General features: G+C 41.8%; 1 protein-coding gene across 5 annotated transcripts in view; it reads right to left on the reverse strand.

Moving 5' to 3' along the window:
- The window catches only part of LHFPL1 (LHFPL tetraspan subfamily member 1), a 52881-nt gene extending 29433 nt beyond the window's left edge, over nt 1-23448 (reverse strand). The window contains exons 1-3 of one of the 5 annotated variants that reach the window (XM_016944077.3): nt 23133-23446; nt 14314-14952; nt 3939-4037 (exon numbers count right to left, since the gene is read on the reverse strand). In XM_016944077.3, the coding sequence (XP_016799566.1) occupies nt 3939-4037; nt 14314-14764 (550 nt within the window). In that variant the 5' untranslated portion in view covers nt 14765-14952; nt 23133-23446. Of the gene's footprint in view, nt 1-3938; nt 4038-14313; nt 15148-23132 lie in introns of all 5 variants that reach the window. The other 4 variants (XM_016944078.3, XM_063804763.1, XM_016944079.3 and 1 more) reach the window with 4 other exon arrangements.
- Nucleotides 23449-24249: the final 801 nt, after the last annotated feature.

The raw sequence follows: 24249 nt of genomic DNA on the forward strand, positions 1-24249 counted from the left end.
CCAACATGCAAAAATCATTTGTACATATACTCCTCAATTTACAGTGGGGTTACATCCCAACAAACTCATTGTAACTTAAAAATATTGCAAGTCAAAAATGTATTTAATATGCCTAATCCACTGAATGGAATAGCTTCACCTAGCCTACCCTAAAGGTGCTCAGAACACTTATAATGTTACAGTTCAGCAAAACCACTGGGCAACACAGTATGCTGTAGAGTATGGGTTGTTGGTGCCTGACTGAGAGCTGTGGCTCACTACTGTGGCCCAGCATCTCAAAAGTGTATCACACTACAAATCTCTAACCTAAAAAGAGGTCAAAATTCAAAATTAGAAGTACAATTTCTACTAAATGTGTATCATTTTTGCACCATTGCAAAGTTGAAAAATCATAAGTCAAACCATAGTATGTTGGGGGACCATCTGTATTTCTGTATAATAACAATAAGGAATCTTAAAATAAAATAAAAGCATAAAACAATTCTGTGCTAATAGGCCTGCTTTACTTATTAAAAAATAACAATAAAATACTTATGAACAAATTTATCCAAATAAGTGAAAATGTTCTACACTGAAAATGACAAAACATCATTCAAAGGAATTCAAAGTGACCTAACTAAATAGAAAGTCATCTCAGGTTCATGGATTGGAAAACTTCATATTATTAAGGTAGCAATACTCCCCAAACTAATCTACAGATTCAATACAATTCCTATCAAAATATCAGCTTGATTTTGTGTAGAAATTGACAAGCTAAATCTAAAATTCCGATGGAAATGCAAAGGAATCAGAATAGCCAAAGCAGTATTAAAAGAGAAGGAAAACTCATACTTCCGATTTCAGAACTTGCTACAAATCTATGATAATCAATACAGTGTGGTACTGGCATAGGAATACACATATATATCAATGGGATAGAACGAAGAATCCAGATATAAACCCTTACATTTATGGACAATTGACTTTTCAACAAGGATACCAAGACCATTCAATGAGGGGAAATAATAGACTTTTCAAGAAATGGTGCTACAACAACTGGATATTCACATCCAAAAGAATGAATATGGACCTATATCTCATACCACTTTCAAAATTAACTCAAAACAGAACAAAGGCCTAACTATAAGAGCTAAAATTAGAAAACTCTTAGAGGAAAACCTAGGGGTAAATCTTTATGATGTTGGATTTATCAATGTATTCTTAAATATGACACCTAAAACAGAAGCAAAAAAAAAAAAGAAAAAGGAAAATAGATAAATTAGATTTGATCAAAATTACTTTTGTACTTCAAAGAATGTCATCAAGAAAGTGAAAAGACAACCTACAGAATGGGAGAAAATATTTAAAAATCATATATCCAAAAAGGGTCTTGTATCCAGAACACATAAAACAATCTTACAGCTCAACAACAACGACGACAACAACAGCAAATAACCCAATTAAAAATAAGCAAAGGATGGCTGGTTGCAGTGGCTCACACCTGTAATCCCAGTCCTTTGGAAGCCGAGGCAGGCAGATCTCTTGAGGTCAGGAGTTCAAGAATGCCTGGCCAACATAGTGAAACCCCATCTCTCCTAAAAAATACAAAAATTAGCAGGGTGTGGTGGTGGGTGCCTGTAATCCCAGCTACTCAGGAGGCTGAGGCAGGAGAATCACTTGAACCTGGGAGGCGGAGGTTGCAGTGAGCAGAGATCGCACCACTGCACTCCAGCCTGAGTAACAAAGTGTTACTCCATCTCAAAAAACAAAAAAAAAAAGAAAAAAGAAAAAAAAAACCAAGCAAATGATTTCAATGCACATTTCTCCAAAGGAGATGTAAAAACAGCCAATAAGTACACAAAAAGATGTTCGAAATCATCAGTCATCAGGGAAATGCAAATCAAAACCACAATAAGATAGCACTTTACTCCCACTAGGACAGCTATAACAAAAAGTGGAAAATAAGTATTGAGGAAGATGTTGAGAAAATTGAAACCATTGTACATTGTTGGTGGGAATGTAAAATGATGCAGTCATTTTGGAAAGCCTGGCAGTTCCTCAAAAGGTTTAAACATAGAGTTAATATTTGACTCAGCAATTTTGAGATATATACCCAAAAGAAATGAAAATATGTCCACACAAAAATGTGTACACAAATATTTATAGAAATATTATATAATAATAGCCAAAAAGTAGAAACAATTCAAGTATTCATCAAATGATAAATGGATAAATAAAATGTGTTACATTTATACCATGGAATATTATTCAGACATGAAAAGAAATAAAGTACTGGTACATGCTACTACATGTATACATCTTGAAAACTTCTCACTCAGTGAAAAAGCCAGACACACAAAAAAACACATATTACATGATTCCATTTACATAAAATATCCAAAATAGGTAAATCCATATTGACAGTGGTTACCAGCAGCTGGGAGCAAAGGGAAATAGTCATTGACTGCTAATGGGTAAGAGGTTTCTTTTTGGGCTGATGAAAATGTTCTGGGGCAGGGTGCGGTGGCTCCCTGTAATCCCAGCACTTTGGGAGGCAAAGGTAGGCGGATCACCTGAGGTCAGCAGTTTGAACCATGGCGGAAACCCCTCCTCCACACCCTGTCTCTACTAAAAATACAAAAATTAGTTGGGCGTAGTGGCGCGAGCCTGTAGTCCCAGCCACTTGAGAGGCTGAGTCAGGAGAATCGCTTGAACCTGGGAGGCAGAGGTTGTAATGACCTGAGATCGCACCACTGCACTCCAGCCTGGGTGACAGAGGGAGGCTCCATTTCAAAAAAAAAAAATTCTGGAATTGGATAGTGGTGATGGTTAGACAATGTTGTGATTATACTAAAACCCGGTGATTATATGCATTAAATGGGTACATTTTATAATATGAGAATTATATATCAACAAAACTGTCATTTTCAAAAAGTAGAATCAGTCCCACAACCAACTAGGAAAAATTTGTTGAATCTTTAGCTTTTACCCCAGCTAGCAGGACTAGTGGCTTGCTTCCCTTTCTTCAACACCTGCCCCAAGTATTTACTCATTCTTTTATCTATGGCAGAAATATTATGTTTACCAGTCAGCCTTGTCCTGAGTGAAGAACACTGGACATTTGAGCGTCCACACTAGTTACACCTTCCCTCATGTTATGTTTGCACAGGGAACAACTTTCTCAAAAATGAGTCAAGCAAGACTCAAAAATCAATCTGAGGCAACAGAGAGAAAGGGAAGTATTGGAGCACAAGCTATATGTGGTTGGATGGCCTTGTTGTTCCCAAATCCTTTTGTACAATTGAGAATACCCAAGGAAACCTAGACATTCCCTCTCCTACTCTCTTTCATCATGATAGGTGGGGGAATATTTCTGAAGTCTTCCAATTAGAATCTAATCTATTATCAACTCACAATAGTGAACCTGAGACATTCTCAATGAAAACTGGCAACCAGAGAATGGTTCAGGGCTACTTCTGTCACCTACTCTAATATTTAACAGCTCTTGCCGTTAGAAACAATTTTGAATATTTATCTAGGTTCCTCATGCTTCAGGTAAACTAAATAACCTCGTGTTACATCTTCAGTGGAGATTGACAAACGATACTGTTGACTTACATTTGAAAAATGGTGCCTAGAAGGAAACACCAGTAGGAACTAGGATTTATTCAGAAGATGGCAGATTGTTAGTCTCCAAGCATTTTAAATCCCTCTGAAGATAGGGTTGCCCTAAACTGGTCATAGGTCCCCGGGCAAAACTGCATAAATTGTGTGGAGAGATAGTTAAAGAAGGGGAATTTACAGCCAACTCTTGTGAGTTAAGCTACCACTTCCCATAAGCTAACACAGTGAGAGAGATTCAGGCAAGTACCACTAGCAGAGTGCCCTCCAAGTGGTAAAGCACTTTGGAAAACACATTTCCCATGAACCATCACTGCCATCTGCCCAGGCCACCTTACCTAACTGAAATTGATTGGAGACATTCCCACATGTTTGCATTATCTCCGGGCTATTCCATCCTAAAGGGTATAAGGCACAGCCTGAGCTTATCAGCAGCCCTAGAAAGAAAGCATACACACAGACAGAAAAAATATAACGTCTTCTGTCACCCCAACATTCCCTTTGGATTAGTTCAGCTCAAATTCTGCCTCCTCAACTGAGCTTACACTTCCCCCTTTACCCTAAATTTCTATGAGAGTACCAACTCAACAGGATTTTATTTTTGGCCATGCCACAGGTAGTGGAGTGTAATAGGTAGCAGAGGGGACAACTCATAAATTTAAAAAATGTTGAAAAATGAGACAGGCCAATATACTTTTTACAGCCAAAATACTTTTGTCAATGACTTACAAGGCTGGGTTGGCTTTTCCAACCTCTTTTGCCTTGGTCTGATATACAGAGAATAACAATGTAAATGTTACTACTCTTTCCCAAAATCCAGCTGTTTCTAAACATCAGGCAGGTCCCTACCAGCTGAAAATATGTAATGATTCCTGTAACTTGGAGTCAGCTGCTGGACCGATGAGCAGGGAACCACACTCCTCCCCCGATAAATCATTCCAGCTTTATACCAAGCAGTCCTCCCCTCTTTGGTTTCCATATGCCTTACACCATGACGCCTTATGCTAAATAAAAGGATGAAGGCCCTTTTATTTAGGTTTTTTAGTCATTACAGGGAAATTTTGTTGTACCTTAGTGATAGTCTTATTCTTCCAACCAGAGATACAAATCTGGGTCTGCTTGCCAACACTGCCTTCTAAGGGCAACTATGTTGCTCACAACTTTTTCTTGCTGCGTACGTTTTCACATTTTATATCCTACGGCTCTTACCCTGCCTCTGGCCACAGAGGATTGTATCAAGCATTGGCATCTGACAACTAAGACAAATTCATTGGCTGGTCAGTGATGGGTGACATTGTAGCCTGGCATGAAGAGGTGACCTGGGCTAGTTTCTTGTTTCTGGAATTTTTAATTGAGAAGCATAAAGATGACTGGTCTGAAGGTAGTGAGTTGTCTCAATTGATTGTTCACAGTCAGTTATGGATTGAACTTATTGTTCTACTCTTTCCCCCTTCTCACTACTGCACTTGACTAGTCTGTTTAAAAATGGAGGGGAAAAAATCATAAAGATGCTGAGCTAGTTAACAGATAATGCAGAAGTTGAAAACACCCCCACAACACCAGAAGGTAGAATCAAGTCTGTGTCAAGCTAAAGCCACGTTCAATTCAAAGTTATGAGTGAGTATCAATTCTGGATAAGCTGAGCAAACTGATTGGTAGAGGGAGAGAATAGAGGGGAATAGTGACATGAAACAGACATACCATGAGAAAAACTCCATACCGTCAGTGAAACTGCTAGAAAAAAGAGAAGCCAGGCCTTCCTGATGGCTTTCAAAATCTACTTTCCTTATGTTATAATAAATTCCCTTTTCACTGAGGCAACTCAAGTGAGTTTCTGCTACTTGCAACCAAAAGAGCCTAATTACAATCACGCCATACTTGGGTGCCACACTAATGATCATGGGAGGGACACTTGTCATGAATGTGGACACAGAAAGTAAGACATAGCACAGAACCATCACAAAGCAGCTGCTTGATCAATGGTGAATGAATAGCATATTTATAGGTTCCAGAGCTCTGGGGCTCAACTGGACAGTGAAAAGCGGGCTGCTCTAGGGACTGCCAGCTTCATCTTCACTTCTCTTTCCTCACTGAGGAAGAGTCCATATATACTCTAAGAAACTCATATTGCCTTCAGATGAATCCTTTAGGAAGATCTCAAAGTAGCCTCCAAGCTTGGCTGCCCCACGGCAACTAGCTTTTCTCAGTACTCATTGAGGCCGCAGAAGAAGAGAAGGACCTTAAGAAATAACAAGAAGGATTTAAATAAGAAAATAGGGAGAATTTACTGACAGTGAGAATGGTTTTAGAAACTAAAACAATGACCAATTAAGGTTAGAAATTCTCTTCAGTGGAATGCTTAAAATTAGAAAGCATTCTTATCTGTCTCGTGGTATCACAGGAAGTGAAACTGGTCACTCAAAGACCTTTCTAGGCCCTGGAATTCATCCAGTGGCAATACAACAACACCCCCTGTTTTTTCCACAGATAAACTGAAATCCTAGGATATGAAGAGGTCGTCCAGAGTACGCACATTGGGTTAAGGACAAAAGTAGAAATGAAACCTAAGCGTTTTCCTGCTGCCAGTATATACCCTTTGAGGGAAAATTTAATAAAGACTGAGTTTTCCCACACAGACTAGGAAGAAAAGAACACAAGTTTATAAAAGAACACCAGCTCTATTTTCTAACCTTCACATTCAGATCCCTGGGACTGGCATGAACTCTGCCTTCTCAAGCGGAAACTAGAGCTGGCCAAGTGCCTTTCTTGGCACAGTAGAGGGAACCTTCCATCTTCTTCAGACCCCTGCCCCTCAGATCTTACCATACTGAGGAGCCCAGGTCAAGGATTTCCTTCTCCAGGAAGTCTTCCCTCGCTATCCCCAACCCCCAGGCTAAATTACACGCTCCTTCTTTCTGTTCCCATAGCACCCAGTGCTTACTCCTGTGACTAAAATAGCCTGTAATATATATTCTTTACAAAAGTTTATCATCTGCCTCCCTCACTAGAGTGTGTATTCCTTGAAGGCAGGAGACATACTTATCTTCAATTCTGTGTCCTTGGCACATGGTAGATAATAGGTACTCGATAAATGCATCTGTTTCAGAGTATGCACAGTCTATATAACAGACAGCTTCCTTTGCCCACACTGCCCAAGGGGAAAGTCCCTTCTGAAGGGACCTCCATATCAGGGCTGGGAAATCATCCCAGACATCTGACACCATAAAAAAAAATAGAAAGGAAAACGTTTTTGGACATAACCTACGCTAATCTCTCCTTGTTACAGATGTGAATGTTGAAACACAGAAAGGGAAAATGATTTACCCAAGGTCACATAGCTAGTAACTAGCAATGCCCTTTTTCCCCGATCAAAGAGATCATCAACCCTTAGAGGCTCTGTCCTTCTAGAGACATGTGTCCTGGGATGATTACCTCTTGGCAACAATATCTCTAGCAGGCACTAGGAATTTGCTAGGCATTAGATTGAGAGTTGCAGCACAACATGGTGGCTTAAAACAATGGGTTCTGTAGTCAGACTGCAGAACTAGACCTGAATTCAAATTCCAGCCCTGCCACCTGAAAGCTGTGTGAGTTTATGCAAGTTACTTAATTTCTCTGTGTCTCATTCACCTCATCTGTAAAATCAGAGTAATAATAATACACTTGTCCCTCGGTATTCACAGGGGATTGGTTCCAGGACCCCTGCAGATAGCAAAACCTGTGCATACTCAAATCCCTTATATAAAATGATGTAGTGTTTGCATATAACCTAGCACATCTTCTTGTATATTTTAAACCATCTCTAGATTACTTATAATACCTAATGCAATGTAAATGGTATGTAAATAGTTGTTGTATTCTTGTTGGATTTTTTAAAATATTTTTGAGTTATGGTTGGTTGAATCTGTGGACGCAGAACCTGCAGATACAGAAGGCTGACTGTATTTTATGGAGGTGTTCCAAGAATTAATATACATAAAGTGCCTCGTACATAGAAAGTGCTCAAGAAAAATTTATTATTCTTATACAGCTGACTCTCCCTGTGGCTCCTCTCCCAGTTTCTACCTGTGTTCTCCATGCTAATTTCTTCCTCATCTCTTTAACCTCATAACAAACAGCTAAAAAGTCAAAACCTGAACAGGGCTTGATTCAAAAGCTGCCTTGTTGGAGTTATCTTGCAATTTTGCAGAGGTACCCGCTGAAAGAACAGGAATCTCTGCAAAGCATTTGTTCAGCTCTAGTGCATGTAGCTCCGTGCTCTGCCCAACCTGCCCTCCCACCCCCGCCATCTTCCCCAGTACTCCATCCTCCCTTTTAGACAGGTGAGCACATTAGGTTGTAAACATACTTCATGGAGATATTTGACTTGTAACTGACAGCTGACTCCATTACATTTTATCATAGCTGGAGAAAGATGCCCCTGGGAACACATTAAAAATAAAAATGGATTCATAGAGTAATTCATTCTCAATTATATTTGTCTCCAGCAGTTCTCATTAATTTGGAGTTGTGAAGATGTGCTTCAAGTAGCAACAGGGAAGTCATTTACAAGTGTCAGTCCCTGCCACCTTCTGAAAGAATGGAGGTTCATTAAAAATGTGTATTCTTGGACCTCAGCCCCAGGTATTTGATTCAGTAACTGCAGCCCAGGAATATGCATTTTAAAAGCACCCTGTAATGTGGACGTATCTTGTCCTGGTACCAACATTTAAGAAAAACACCCCTAAAAATGTTAAGAGCAGAAGCTCTGGTGGCAGAGAAAACTTGTTTAAATCCCAGCCCTGCCACATATGAGCTGCAGCCCTGGCTCTCACTTCTCTTCTGTGTCATTGCTAACTCCCAGTTTGACTTCCCCTCCAACCACATATGCCCCTTGAAGAAGTCTGTTTCTTTTTTTTTTTTTTTTTTTCCTTTTTTTTGAGTCGGAGTCTCACTCTGTCACCCAGGCTGGAGTACAATGGCACGATCTCGGCTCACTGCAACTTCCGCCTCCCCAAGCGATTCTCCCGTCTCAGCTTCCCTAGTAGCTGGGATTATAGGTGCGTGCCATCACACCTGACTAATGTTTGTATTTTTAGTAGAGACGGGGTTTTACCATGTTGCCCAGGCTGGTGTCAAACTCCTGAGCGCAGGCAATCCACCTGCCTCGGCCTCCCAAAGTGCTAGGATTACAGGCGTGAGCCACCGCGCCAGGCCTGAAGAAGTCTGTTTCAACTGCATATGCTTAGCTGGGAACTTTTCTAATCACACATGCCTCTAGGAAGGAAAAGAAAGCCTTTAGAGTGTGTTACTGTCTTTACTCCCCTACTACACGTGGGAAGATGTCCAATAGGCTGCCATTTTATTTCTCTTCCTCAGCTGCTCCCCTCCCTAAGAATCCCCTATCACAAAACATACCAAATGTTCTCCCTGACATAGTTGCCATGGTTTGAATTTACTGAGCTGACCAAGAAGAGGGCTGGAGTTAGACATTTTATTCAGCTTCAGCCCTTGTGGAAACTGGGACACCAATACACACCTTCAGGTGCAAAATCTGAGACAGAACTTGGAGCCCTCCTTCCAGCCACACCACAGCTGCCTTCAACTTTCCCCTGTTCCCAGCACTACTATTTGCCCATATCCCAGCTGCTATATAATCCTCTCCCAACTACACATTCTCAAATAGGTAGATGCCTAATCTTTGTCTTCTGGCAGGGATAACCTCCTCATTGGGTATTACCAACTCCCTTTGCACACCCCTCCACTATTCACAAGTGCAACTGTTGGGTGGGCATTTGTTAAACTTCCTGCTCTCGTTCTCAATTCCCTTGTCTTTGCATAGCTGCCAATCCTACTTTCCAAACATAATTATTGGGTAGCTTGGATTTACTGCCCTGAGCAGAAGCCTAGTATGGGTTAATTTGTTATTATAACAACTTCGACTCAAACACAAACCAGTGGAAAATTTACAAGCCTGACTTTCAACTATATCTCAGCTTTCCCTTCCTAGGGAGTTCCTTCACTTACCACCCCCCCGCCCCCGCCATTCATTCTACCCCATATTCCTCTTGGAGTTACAGGATCGTTCATACCTGCTAAAGATGTCAAAAGTAGATCAGGGAAGGCTTCACAGAAGGGCTGCATTGGACCTGGCCTTTGAGAGATAGGTAGATATTTACAGGGAGGGATAGAAGAAAAGGGAATTCCAGAAAGAAGCAACACCCTAAACAAGGCTGAGCAGAGTTTCTCAAATTTTAGTGTGTACTGGAATCATGATAGTGAATGATAAATAACAACTCCCAGACAGTTGTTACCTTTTCAGTGGGGACAAAGGAATGTGATCAGGGTATAAAGGAGGCTTCAGCTATATTGCTAATATTCCATTTCTTACACAGAGTAGTGAGTACATCTGAAATATTTCATAATATATTTTCAAAAATATATGAGCATGAGAGGTTGTGTAATACGCACTTTAGCAGGCCCTGGTGCAGTCTGCAGCACTAAGGAATCTGTAATAACAAGCACCCCAGATAATTCTTAATCCAAGCGGTTCATGGACCACTCTGGAAAACACTGTGATAGCATTTCTTTTCCAAAAGAGAAAAGAAAAAAAATTCAAGAGCATCAGTGTATGAAGCACAGGACTGAGAGTCAGGAGCACTGGACCATATTCCCAGCTCTGCTCCAATTTGCTACATAAGTCTTTGCTAGTGGGTTAACTTCCTTGAATACCACTTCCCAAACAGAAAATCGCTTTCATAATCCTTTCTCAGCATGGTAAGGATAAATAAAATGATATCTGGTAAAACTCTGAAGGACTTTCCAGGAAAAAAATAGTTTCCAGAGATGATGATGGTTTTTAGAAACATGGCACTCTTCCTGAAATCAAGTTCTCAGTGATATGTCTCCAATGGCAACTTTTATTCAGTTTGAAGCATGTAATATTAGGACCTTACATGGAGAAAAGCACTGGTGTGTTGAATGCTGTTCTCTTAACAACAAAAAAATAATGTCCAGGGTAGTGATCCTCCCTTGGGCTGGGGAAAGGGAACACACATACACATCAAAGTCACTGGGGAGATTTGACTAAATATGCAACCTTACACCTGTTGTTGTGTATATCAGAATGGGAAACGAGACCAGAGAGTTGGAAAGCTCACATTTTTAAGCACCCCAGGTGATTCTGATACATTCCTTGGTCGAGAAAGACTCTGGGCCTCCCATGAGTAACCTGATCCAAGATCTTACATTGTTTTCCTGCCAAGAAGTTCCTTATGTTTACTACTCACCTATTTGTTCTTTGTTTAGCTCTCACTGAAGATAGAGGATCTCATAAGCATCTTGCATATGTATAAACAGGGGAATGTGAATAATGGCTATGTTCTCAGGGACTGGGGGCCAGCTGTTTAGAAATCTCAGCATCCCCAGTGTTGACATAATCTCCTGGCCAGGTGTTTCCTTCATTGATTGGAGCAGGGCATGGAGGTCCCAGTGGAAGGCTCTCTGGACCCTGGGCTTATCCAGATGGATCAGCTACAGGTGGAGCAAATGGGACCCATGGGCCCCATCAGGTCACTTTGCTGAGTATGAGTCAGGCCAGCAGCTCTTTATTTCTTCCTGTCTCTCCCACTTCCCACCACTCATCTCTGTGGGCAGCCGCCAAACTGGGGAGCAAGAGTCAGGCAGGGGGAGGGGGTAGTTCTTAATGGATACTCCATCTCTTCAGTGGTTTGGGGTCTGGCAGAGAGAAACCAGACCTGACAAAAATTGACTACTCCCCCAATATATTTCAGTTAATGCGCTAGCTGCTGAGAAGCAGCCAGGCCTGAAGCAACAAAATCAATTCCCCTCAGCTACACAAGTTTGAACTTAATCCCCCAAACTCTTTCTCTTGTGTCTTTATCCATGGGGCCCAAAATGCTGCCCAGCCTTGGTTTCCTTCCACTGGCAAAGCCTGTCTCAGAAGGTCAGGCCGAAGATGTCCAAAGATCCTTAGGTCACAGTCATATGTCAAGGGGCTCCTAGTGAGTTCATCCAAGCAACCCTCACCATTCTTTCACATCTGATATAACCTGGACAGCCACCAGTCTCTAGAAAGGAGGCAGGAATGGTTCTTAATTGGCTGGTGTTACAGATGGGGAAGCTGTGGAGGTCTAGCGATCTGTCCCAATATCAATCCCCTGCCCAGGGATAAACCTGGTAGCACACCCAGGGTCTTGAAGACTTGTAGGACTACTGCCAAATGGCATTTTCTTCTTCAGCTTTAAAGACCCTCATCTACATGTGAACACTGTGACTATGTTCCTATGAGCAAGGCTCACGTGGATATAGAATGGCAGAATCATGGGAAACTAAAATGATGCTCGTGTTTTTATTTCCTCTATGTGACACCTGCCACTCAAAGTTCTGTCCCGCCTAACCTGTGAATATCCAAATCTCCACTACCTTCCTACATCCCCTATCAACAATTTCCTTTGAGTTTCTATACCTAGTAGGTGAAATCAACTGAAATGCATCATATGGAGAATTATGAATGCTTTGTGAAAGTCTCAGTTGAGCCCAAAAGAGGAAGCAAGCTGGGGGTATGGGAGCCACTTTAATGTGTGGAATCTGATGGAGGCTGTTGCTAGGCTTTCTGATTCCTGACAGTTAGCCCCTCCTCACTCTGCTGGAAACTCTTAGAAATACAAGTGAAGCTAAACTGTCACTCTTTTGTCAGAAGAGAAGAGAGCTCAGGGTGCTAACAGCCCTGCATGGAAGCCTGGAAAAAGAGGAAAGGATGTGAACTAATCCAGCTCTCACATATTCAGTTTATCCCAACATATGCTAGGTATTGCCTTAGCCATGCATTCATTCTTTCTACAGTTACTGAACATCTGCTTTGTGCCAGCCAGGCACGGAACTGGGCTCCAGGGCTATAAATATGAATTGCAAGGATGACCCCTCTGCCCTATCAGCCAAGTGTCACTTCCTGAAATAATGTGTTCATAGCAGTGCTGAGTTAATTATAGCGTGTTTAAAAATAAAAGTGAAAGGTAAGCCTAAGACCTATTCGTAATACCCATGGAGCTTCCAAAGCCAGCTAAGATAATTGGCTTAGATCAGCCTTAGCAACTGGTTTAGTATTACAGTTTTCAAAGGGAAGAAACTAACTTAATTGTACATTCCAATGTGGCTAAAAACCCATCAGTGGCTAAACGGTGGGAAAAATTTTAGAAATGAGGGAGGCTAGAATGGTAATTCAGATTTAAAACTTTTACAGCTAGTCTGAGAAAAGAGGAAACCAGAAAGCATCACTTTAATTGGTATCACAAAAAGAATCTGATGCTTTTCATAATCAAGCCAGGAAAGCTTGGTAGCCTAGCCCAGGGTTTCTCAAACTTGGAACTATTGACATTTTGGCTGGATACCTCTTTGTTGTTGTGGGTGAGTGTTGTCCTCATCTTGTGCATTGTAGACATTCATCACCATCCCTCACCTTCACCCACTTGATGTCAGTAGGACCTTCCCCAAGTTGTGACAATTTAAAATGCCTCCAGACATTACCAAATGTCTTCCAGGGGGGAGGGGCGTGCAAAAGTAGTCCCCATTGAGAACCACTGTCTTAGCTCATCACTGCCATCTCACTCCAAGGCCACATGAATGCAGTCATTGGACAGAAGAAAGAAAGATCAGATCTGGGCTATATCACCAGGGGACAAATTCAAAGGAAGTGAAGCATAGGAAAAGTCATGTCATTTTCCCACTATGGTCACAGAGCAACTTGGTGAAAAAAACAGAAGTGAAATCCAAGTTTCCTGGCTCTAGTGACCCACACTGTCATGCTAATGGAGATAATAATGATAATGAATTGGGTAATAATTCTAAAACTCTGTAACAACAAACTTCAGCAGTAGATTCTACCAGCACTTTTTCCCAGTGCCCAATCTAGGTTTTGCAAAATACTCAAATATTCACATATATGTTTTCCTGTCTTTCTAAATTTGTTTTTTCTTCTCAGACAGTTCAAATTATACAGCTGTCACTGTCTTCCTGAAGTCTGCCATTTTTGCATTTTGCTCTTTTCTAGCCAATCCAGACACTGCCAGTATCTCAGGTTCCCTGCACTAAAGTTAGGGGGAACCTGAATGAGGGGAAGGACAAGTAAGGTGGGTCAAGGTCACAAGAAATCTGGGTAGACTGCTAATAGCTGCCAGACAGGGCTAGCCTTAGATGTGGTCCAGATAAGTAGTCATCTACAGTTTTTGTGGTACCCAACATTTCACTATTAGAGGTGTATTTCTTTGATGAGAACTGTTAGTAATTTGCACCTGTGTGTATGTGTTTATTAGATCACTGTTCTCTGAGATAACTACCAGAGAGCAGGGCTCCTAGAAATTAAGTTTATGTTGGAGCAGTAATACTAGAGTGTATGTTGCTGCCTCTGGAAGGCAGACATATTAATAGATAATGTTTTTAAATGGGCAACCTGCAGGCAGATGAAGGTGACAAAAATAGAGGGTAAACAACAGATATCAATTCTGCCTACTAGCCAAATTTGCTGTGAATAAAACTCTGATATTGATTGCACTTTGGGAAGTCCTAGACTAAGTATTTTAAAGGAGACTTCATTCATAGCCTTAGAGTTGGACAAAGTGAAGGGGGTGAGAATGGGTTTCCCCATAAGGCTACACTCCCCACTCCTCCCTGCCCCAAAGCTACCCAACCTACCCAATCCCAGAAGCACAGTCTTACCTCCAACGAACTGCGCTGCTCCCATGCAACGTCCCATCATTCTGGAGATGAGCTCCTCCATGCAGCAACCCAGGACAGCAGCTAGTGCCACCAGGAGCAGCAGAGCACAGCCGGCACCTGTCACCACTGTGCACATCTGCCAGGCCAGGCTTGGGATGGCATTGAAGCTGGCATAGCGCCCACATTCTTCCACCATGATCAGACTGTGTCCCTCTCCCCGCACAGGGTAGTTGCACCTCCGGAATGTGCTGAATGACACTGGCTTCCCCATCTGGGATCCAAAGAGCCAGTAAGGTAGGAAGTAACTGGTAGAACTGGTCACAGCAGTAACAAGGGACAGGAAGGCCCAGAGGGTTCCCACCATGGTCAGGCTGCTCCTCATGGTCACAGGTTTCTCTGCAGGGATGGGGAGATGAGTTGGATCACAGCACCAAATGCAGTAAGTTACCATGTAGGCTCCACTGGCCTATTTTTCATCTGGTTGGCCAGTCCTGGGGCTCAATTATGTGCCACTTGGTCATTGCTTCTGGATAAGATTATTCTCTCGAGGACCATTTGGATCCCTGTGGGATTTTGCTTTTCAGTACTTTTCCCACCTTCCCTTCCTTCTGCCTGATTTAGAGTTCTATGGTCTTTAGGCTGCAATGGAGGAACCAGATAACTGAATTAGGGTCTGCTCTGCCAATTCAAATACAGCCGGATCAGACAGCTTTTAACTCTTGACATACATCGTGGAACAAGTGGCAGGAAAGGAGCCTAAATGAAAACAAGGTTGCTGTCCCGGCTTCCAGCTGAATGGACTTCCTGGCCTGGTAGCTTGGAAGGAGGCAATATCTGAAGAGGATCAGGAGCAAAGTTGTTTTCAGTGAGTGAAGGAGAAGGAAGACAACTTATCAAGACCCGCCCCTACTATAAGGGGTAAGAGGGAAAGAGACCTCGCCATGGAGTTACAGGTTGTTCCCATTTGACTTGGGTAACATGTCCAGCAGTGTGTTAGTGTGGGCTTTTCAACTGGGATGCATCAGCCAGGTTTAAATGGATAGAATAAAATAAGGAGTGTCTAGTCTCATACCCTATACTTGTCACTGAGAGAGCACTGATCAGTCACTTTTCCCACAATCAAAATGGGAGGCAACTTTCCAACCAGGAGAGGTTATCTCTGGAATGGCTATTAAGAAAAGCTTCCTTGTCCTTTGCTGGATATAATCCAAAAAGCTTCTTAAAGTTCTGAAATAGATCAGGATCAGGCACTCCCTACCTTGCAGCAGGAACATATAGCTGTAAGGACCTTTCAAGGTCCCTTTTGGAACAAGTAATCTTGTAATCAAGACGCTGAGAGTCTTTCCAGATCTAGTTCTTCAGCTCAGCTCACAAATGGTTTTCACAGACCCCTCTGTCAAAAATCAACCACTTTCCTCCCAACTCCATTAATCTGCCATTGCTTTCTGGCCTGTTTCCCTATTGGGCCGGCTAGAGACCACACTGCAGCTTGATGACAGCACTGTGAATGTCTCCAGCAGGCAGATGGTGGAATATGTTTCAAAAACTTCTCCATGATTCACCACCATTACTTAAAGTTATATGTGGTGGTGTAGAGGACGGGGAAGGAGGTTGGGGGACCCAAAGCAGGGGAAGCGCAGGAACTGGCTGTATGGGGTCATCGCCACATTGCCAATTTTAGACACTGACAGGAACAAGCAGCAGAGGCACTAAGTGTCTCAGGGTCTCAGTCATGAGCCCTTTCACAACCATCGTCAAACAGTGCCTGACACAGAGCAGGCAGTCCATTTCAAGTTTGTTTAGTGAAACCCATTTCATAGAATCATTCAATTTCCAGATGGGTAGGGAACTTAATGAATCATTTAATCCAACCTTCTTGTTTTACATATGGGAGAATTTCGCCCAGTAAAGGAGGAAGTGATTTTCTTCAAGTCACAGAGTAAGTTAGCAAGCAGTAACATCAGAACCTGAAACCTGATCTGCAGATGCCTAGGCCAGTACTTTTCTACCACACAATGTTAAACTACCCCCTCTCCATGACTTTACAGGTGGGAATATGGAGAGGAAGTGATTTACTCAAGGGTGAAGGGCTAGTGAGGTACACTGGCCAGATCAGAGCCCAGTTATTTGATTCTTAATATAATGCTCTTTTTTTTACTCAACCACAATTCCCCTATTGATACATATGTATTTTGTGCTACGTGTTTTGTGCAGGAAGGGAGCAGAGATCGTAAATTGCAGGTGCTTACTCTGGAATGTTAGGGCTTGGGAAGAAAGTGCCCTGAGCTGGGCCCCTGGGAATTAGGCTTTGTGGCTGAGAATGGGAGAAATGAGAGAAAGATGTGATGAGGGATTGAAAGGCAACAGGGGGAGAAGTGGAACTAGTTTTGAGTAATTGCTGTTAGACAGCAGGTATGGTTGGCCGCAATGAGGTAATGCCTCTGCTTGTTATATTAGAGTTTGTAAGATTACAAAAAGTGCAAGCAGCCCTCCATTACAGACTCATTTCCTGATGAAGCAGCCCAGGCCAGAGGAGGAGAGGAAACAAGCTGACAAACAGTTATTAGCTGTGTCATCACAATCCCTTCCAAATCCACTATTATATGTGCTCTGCCCAACGGTCTTCTTAGGTTAGTAAGAAAGATATTATCCTAAATTTACAAATGAGCAAATTGGGCTTCAGAAAGACAAGCGACCTACCCAAGGGTACACAGTGATTCAACGGCAAAGCCATAATTTCTCACTTCTCTTTTACCTGAAGCCTTCCCCTACAGTATTACCCCAAAAGTATTACAATTAAAAGCCTCCATGATTTCCCATAGAGATTTTCAAAAAATATTGAAGACAGAAGGAAACCCAATTTCTCCAGACATAGTGCAAACACCATCAGGGCAAGTATATAATTTCTTTCAATCTCAGCACTTGTAGTCAAAACTAACTCCGAATGTCCCTCATGGACATCATCACCTGGAGATGAAAAGTCCCAGTATGAAGCAAAAAGAACAAATCTGGAAGCATCATACTACCTGATTTCAAACTATACTATAAGGCCATAGTCACCAAAACAGCGTGGTACTGGTATAAAAATAGGCGCATAGACCAATGGAACAGAATAGAGAACCCAGAAAAACCCAAATACAGCCAACTGATCTTCAACAAAGCAAACAAAAACATAAAGTGGGGAAAGGACATCCTTTTCAACAACTAGTGCTGGGATAATTGGCTAGCCACATGTAGGAGAATGAAACTGGATCCTTATCTCTCACCTTATACAAAAATCAACTGAAGATGGAATAAGGACTTAAACCCAAGACATGAAACCATAAAGATTCTAGAAGATAACATTGAAAAAACCCTTCTAGACATTGGCTTAGGCAAGGATTTCATGACCAAGAACCCAAAAGCAAATGCAATAAAAACAAAGATAAATAGCGGGGACCTAATTGAACTAAAGAGCTTTTGCACAGCAAAAGGAACAGTCAGCAGAGTAAGCAGACAACCCACAGAGAGAGAAAATCTTCACAATCTATACATCTGACAAAGTACTAATATCCAGAATCTACAACGAACTCAAACAAATCAGTAAGAAAAAAAAATCCCATCAGAAAGTAGGCTAAAGACATGAATAGACAATTATTAAAAAAGATATACAAATGGCCAACAGACATATGAAAAAATGCTCAACATCACTAATGATCAGGGAAATGCAAATCAAAACCACAATGCAATGCCACCTTTCTCCTGCAAGAATGGCCATAATCAAAAAATCAAAAAACAGTAAATGTTGGCATGCATGCAGTGAACAGGGAACACTTCTACACTGGTGGTGGGAATGTACACTAGCACAGCCACTATAGAAAACAGTGTGGAGATTCCCTAAAGAACTAAAAGTAGAACTACCATTTGATCCAGCAATCCCACTACTGGGTATCTGCCTAGAGAAAAAGAAGTCATTATTGCAGCGACCTGGATGAGATTGGAGACTATTATTCTAAGTGATGTAACTCAGGAATGGAAAACTGAACATCATATTTCTCACTGATATGTGGGAGCTAAGCTATGAGGATGCAAAGGCATAAGAATGACACAATAGACTTTGGGGACTTTGGGGACTTGGGGGGAAGGCGAGGGATAAAAGATTACAAATACGGTGCAGTGTATACTACTCGGGTGATGGGTGCGCCAAAATCTCACAAATCACCACTAAAGAACTTACTCATGTAACCAAATATCACCTGTACCCCCAATAACTTATGGAAAAATAAAATTTTTTAAAAAGTCCCAATATAACAACCAGTAGGAGGAGCAGAGAACTTAAGGCAGAGGAACGGACTATCTCTGTGTAGTACCGAGACTACAGTAGAAATGAGGGGAGGGGTTGTAATATATGGTTGTCCTCACCTGTGACAAATGAAGCTGTTAAATTAAACTACAATACTATCAACTACTGTCACCATGATTTCAGCTTAAAAGCGACGTTTTGAAGCCAAGACATAGGAAGACAAATTCTCAAAATTCAATTTAAATTAAATGTGTTTAGCTTTAGAAAAACTCATTGTCCTTCAGAATTTAGATGAAGTACTTTCAACTTTAGGAAAAACTCATAGTCCTTATTTCATTTATGACTAGGGTGACCAACTATGTCAGTTTTCCTGGGACTCAGGGGTTTCCTGGGATGTGGAATTTTTAGTGATAAAACCAGGAAAGTCCCAAACAACCTTGGATGAAATGGTCACCCTATTTAGGACTAGAGATGTTGTGGGCTAGCACGATCCGTGGACAGCAGGTTAAGAATCACTGCCACAGATAATTCTCTAATATTCTCTTTTCAGGACTCAAACAATATAAAGTTAAAAGTGACTATGGAATTAAACATTGAAGATATGAAGCTTATACACTTTAAATGCAAACCTTTCTAAATCATCGACTTGACTTGAACGCAATCAAGAAAGAGATCTCAGAGATCCAATTGCTTAATAGTTTCTGAACACAATATGAGTCTCAGCCCAACTTCCCTTGTGGCTGGATAGAGAGGCTGCAGGGCACATGGAGTCTGTTCACACACTGCTTTATGTTCACATGTGGTGGACAGTGCAGTGTATTCTAGAAAATGCTTTTAGTTATGCCACCTGCAATGGAGTAATCTCCTTCATGACAACCCTCCAAAGCAATCCAAGTTCATTCCCAGAAACCGGTTAAGTCGCTTTATATTTACATAACTAGAAATCACAAACAATGCTATATTTTATTCTATCTTAATTCCTGTTGTATACTTCATGTATGTAACAGCTTTGTTTCCCTGTCCTGGAATATCCAGCCAAACAGCCACACTGGATTTCAGGAACCAAGAACTCACCCTGATGCTCTTGTAGAGTGGTCGAGTTACCAGGCATTGATAGGATTGCAGTTGAACCTCTCTCTTTAGGTGTCACATTATCCCTCATTCCTCAGGTTTTTTAATCTGCTAGATGGGCCGCAAGCCTGTTTCCGAGATTGGTTGTATGAGATGCAGTGGATGTTGCCAGAAAGTTGTAATAAATAGGATAAAAATATGAGTTCTGTTCTGAATTTGCTATCCTTACTAAAGCCTAATGTTTGCTCATCTTTAGAGATAATGCTAGCCATTCTAGCACAGCCTCGTGGGTAGAAGTCACCTCAACCTATATGATGCAGGAAACCCACCTAAACCATACATGGCAAATGGTTATCTCCATTACTTTTAAATAACTCTAGGAAAGGGAAATCTATACTATCTCTTAGTAGCTTAACAACTCTCACCGTCAATAAATAATTTGTTATATGCCTTTATAAACTTTTCTTGTTGCAACCTAAGGCCAGATCCTTTTGTTGGGTCCTCAGAGGTAATGGAGAACAGCTAGCCACCATCTTCCAAATGAGAGCCCTTCATCAACTCAGATTGCTAGCAGGAGACCTTTAGCCTTTTTCCCCATAATGAGCATTCTCCCTCTCCCTGTGGTGTCCAATTGCCAAGCCTTTAATCATTTGTTCTCACTTTTTTCACTTTCTTGTATACCTACTAATGTATGGGCACTTACAATGAAGTATCAATGAAAGTGAAACGTTGCTTTTATATTTCTCTTGGTGGAGAAAAACAAAGCTATTCCTTCCTGTATCACCTCCTCCCCAGTACCCACAGAAAAAGACACAAATCCTTTTGTTTCCACTTGAGCTTGTTGTGCAACTTCTGAGTTAAGGAAAGCACTGCCTTTCCCAGGGTAAGAGGGTACAGGCAAAACAGTAAGCAAATTAAAGACTAGAACATGAAGTGGTAAGAAAGGGAGTCAGTGACTTAACAGCTGCTGAGGGAAACATGCCTGCAAGACTGCTGGTTTAGGACTGGTCTGTGAAGAGCAGCTTTCTTGGCACTGGGGTTGGCAAAGGAACGTGAACAGGCCTTTCTCCTCACGCCCCCAGACAGTGTGCATTGTCTTCCTGCCAATACTGTTACAAATACATCTTACTCAGAGTTGAGACTTCCCTAGGAAATGAACGAGATATGCAGGCATATGTTTCCAGTGGGTAAATAGAGTCCTGCTCCAGAGAAACGTGTTGGACCGATGTGACTCCTTATATCAAGTTGGGTATATAAGCAGCCTGACCATGCTAGATCTTTCTGTTTCAGACAAAGCTTCAAAAAAAAAAAAAAAAATACTGCTACTCCCCAAACATTTCTCTCCTCATGTTCTGCTACCTGTCTCCCTCAGGGGTTTCTTCTCCTCTGGCTATCTCCATTATGAGAAGTGCTCTGAGTTCTCCTGTGCCTGAAATCATCTCATGATGTACTCACTCATCTTGGTGACTCTAAGAAGATCTCTCTTTTGACTTGTGTCTTTTATTTCAAATTCCTCAGATTTCATGTTTGCTGAACTTCTTTCTGGGCCTTCTTCTTCCTTCCCTCCTCTTTTAGTTTGGGGTAGAAAGACCAGCAAAACTGTGTTGGGTGAGTTTATGTGTTTATTTGCATCTCTCCATCCAGAGGTGGGAATGCTCACAAGCAGGTAAGGCATTAAAAGGCAGGAAGCCAGAGACTAAGTGGAGAGAAAGGACTAACTGAGCAATTGATAACTTTGAAATGATCAACTCTAAATAAATATATTTGACCATGCAGAGACAAAGAGAGCTCATAAAAAGAACCTCCACATCAGGCCCTGGGCTATTTCCTTTCTCCAGAGTTTGAGACTGGAAAGGTAGGAACTGGAATAACCTCCCCAAATTTCATATGAGCTTCTCTCTCCTTCCCTCTCCCCAAGATGCTGCTCCTTGAGCTCCCCATCTATCCTATGATTTTAAAAGTGAGGTACCAATGAGAGATCTTCATCTCAGTTCTTATTCTGGCTAGACAGGTGCCATCAGCTTCAGTGATAAGCTGGTTGGCTACGAGTTCTATCTCACACTCTCAGCTGGTTAGAAACTACCCCTATCAAGATCCCTGGCAAGACATTGTTAAGCCCTAAACCCCAGCCCTGTTATTGTTGCCCATTAGTCTCTCCACCCCATTGTATAAGCTGGGAATAAAATGTCACCACAGCTGACCACTTCTATTGAGTGAATCTGGCCCATATGGGAAGAAGATGGGCTGATTGCTTTTCCAATCACTTCAGAGAAGTTGAGAGGCAGCATGGTATATCAAGAATGTTTCTCAACAGAGTCACTTTCAATGCTTGTTCAGAATCACTTTCAATGCTTGTTCAAAATGCAGACTATGTCACCCCCTCCTTGATTCACTGAATTCGAATTTATGGGAATTCATATTGTTAAAAATCCTCAATTGATTCTAATGGGAACTAATGATTGAGGAATACTGTTTTAGTGGAAAAGTCACAATTTTGGAATCAGATCAGAGACAGAGTCCTGAGGTCTGCCCCTTACAGGCTATATGCACATAAAAAGATCACTTAAAACCTCTGAGTTTTGGTTTCATTTATAAAATGGAAATGATTAAGCATAAAATTCAAGTGAAACATCTGCACTATACCTAACACCAGAGTAGGTATCAATTCTCTCCCTTTCTACCAGAAAAGACCCTATTCTCTCATAAGTAATGGAAAAGACTTGAAACCACCTAAGATTTAGAACATCTCTCCTTTCCCCTTTCTCTCCCCACAACCACTCCATGGGTGATTTTTCCTCACCCCTAGGCTTCATTCTATTTTCAGTTCCCCACCACAAAATGAAACCACTTGGCCAAGTGTTCTTTGCAAGAATGGATTTATAGTTTAAGTATTTCAGGTTCTTCTGGAAATTGTCATGCCTTGGCACATAGTAGGAACTCATAAATATTTACCAAATGGATGCATTCTTTTATTTCCAGCCTGAGAGGCCTCAATATTTGCATTTCAGTTTAACTTCATTACCCCATTTCCGTCGCATAACCCCTTAGATTTAGGCAAATCCAGGAGATCAACCTACCACATTAGCAAACCGGATCCATTTTTACTTGTATAGACAGGTCATAACAAAATCACTCTCTCCACTCCCAGAAACAGGCACTTCATCTCCTCAGGTTACCAACTCCCCTGGGGAAACCAACTAGCACTTAACCCTTAGGTCCTCAAATCTTGTCAATATGAAATAGGAATCCAGCCCTGATTCATCTTAGCCTCTGTGCAAACAACGGACTATGAAGAAATAAAAAAGCACCAGGCTGCCCTCGGGTAGAAAACGGCTTCTCTGAGCTTTGAGATGAAAGGACAGGAAACCTGAGAAAGGAAGGGGAGAAGGGGGGCTGAGCAAGGGGAGAGCAAAGCAGTTTCTTATCCAGCTGTTTGAATTGCATTTGGCCCAAGTTGCATATTTACCTTCTGACCACGAAGGCTGACTGACTTGTTCCCTCTCTTCAGGCTCAGATCTCAGAAACAACTTCTCCTCACAGCTTGTTAGACAAGGATGGGAATACTAGCTGCCCTTTGCAGTGATGCCTGAAAACCTTGCTTTACCTTTGGGAGAAAGGGGCGGAGTCCAACCTAATGGGGATTAACTCCAAACACGCTGGAGGCTTCAAACCCAGCCTCAGACATACAGGCACTTGAAATCGAAAGTAGCTTAGTGGGCACAGAGTCCCCAAACCTCCAACCTCACAGCGGACAAAGCAGCTCTGTGTGTGTGTGTGTGTGTGTGTGTGTGTGTGTGTGTGTGTGTGTGTCCGCGCGAGCGCGCGCGCATGCGCGCAGGCATGCCCGCGCTTGAACTGCGTTATCTTACTTCCTCACTTGCTGCCCAAAAGCCTGCTGAGGAACAGAGATTTTCTCTAATTTTCCTCCAATGCCCTAGATAATCTCTACCGTGGTAGGTAGCAGACCCATGTGGCTAGAAGTGACTGAGAGAACACATGCCTAAATAGAATAAGACAGAATAACCTCTTCTCCCCAAACTGATTTCCATTGCCTGATGGGGAAGATGCTCCAGCAGAGCAATCTTTGACTCCAAGATGTAATGAGCTTACATTTCAGAATTTGTGGAAATCATACATTGAAAGGAATAACTAATATATTTTTATAGTAATAATACAATCAAAAGTCAGTGTTTAATTTATCCCAGTGCACTAATAACTGCTACTCTGCTTGGGAAAAGAGCTGAGTGGTCTGGAGATGAATGGAGCTTTGCCTGATGTTCTACTCTAACCCGATGTCATATTTCCCACCTGTGAATGTCCCTGACACTTCATATTTGGGGAAACTTATTATCTTCTACCTAGTATCATTATTATTATTATTATTATTTTCGTACATGTCTCTTTTCCCCTCCTAGATGGCCTGTGAATGGGGAACTTTGCTGAACAAATCCAAATGATTTAGAAGGAAGAATGGTTACATTAACAGAGCACACTGGACTGATCCAAAGTATCCATGCTTCTCTGATGGCCCAGTTCCCTCACCAGAATGCTACAAAGGTGATTAGGCCTATTTTCTAGCATGT

This window comes from Pan troglodytes, chromosome X (assembly GCF_028858775.2).
Source record: "Pan troglodytes isolate AG18354 chromosome X, NHGRI_mPanTro3-v2.0_pri, whole genome shotgun sequence".
NCBI lineage: Eukaryota > Metazoa > Chordata > Mammalia > Primates > Hominidae > Pan > Pan troglodytes.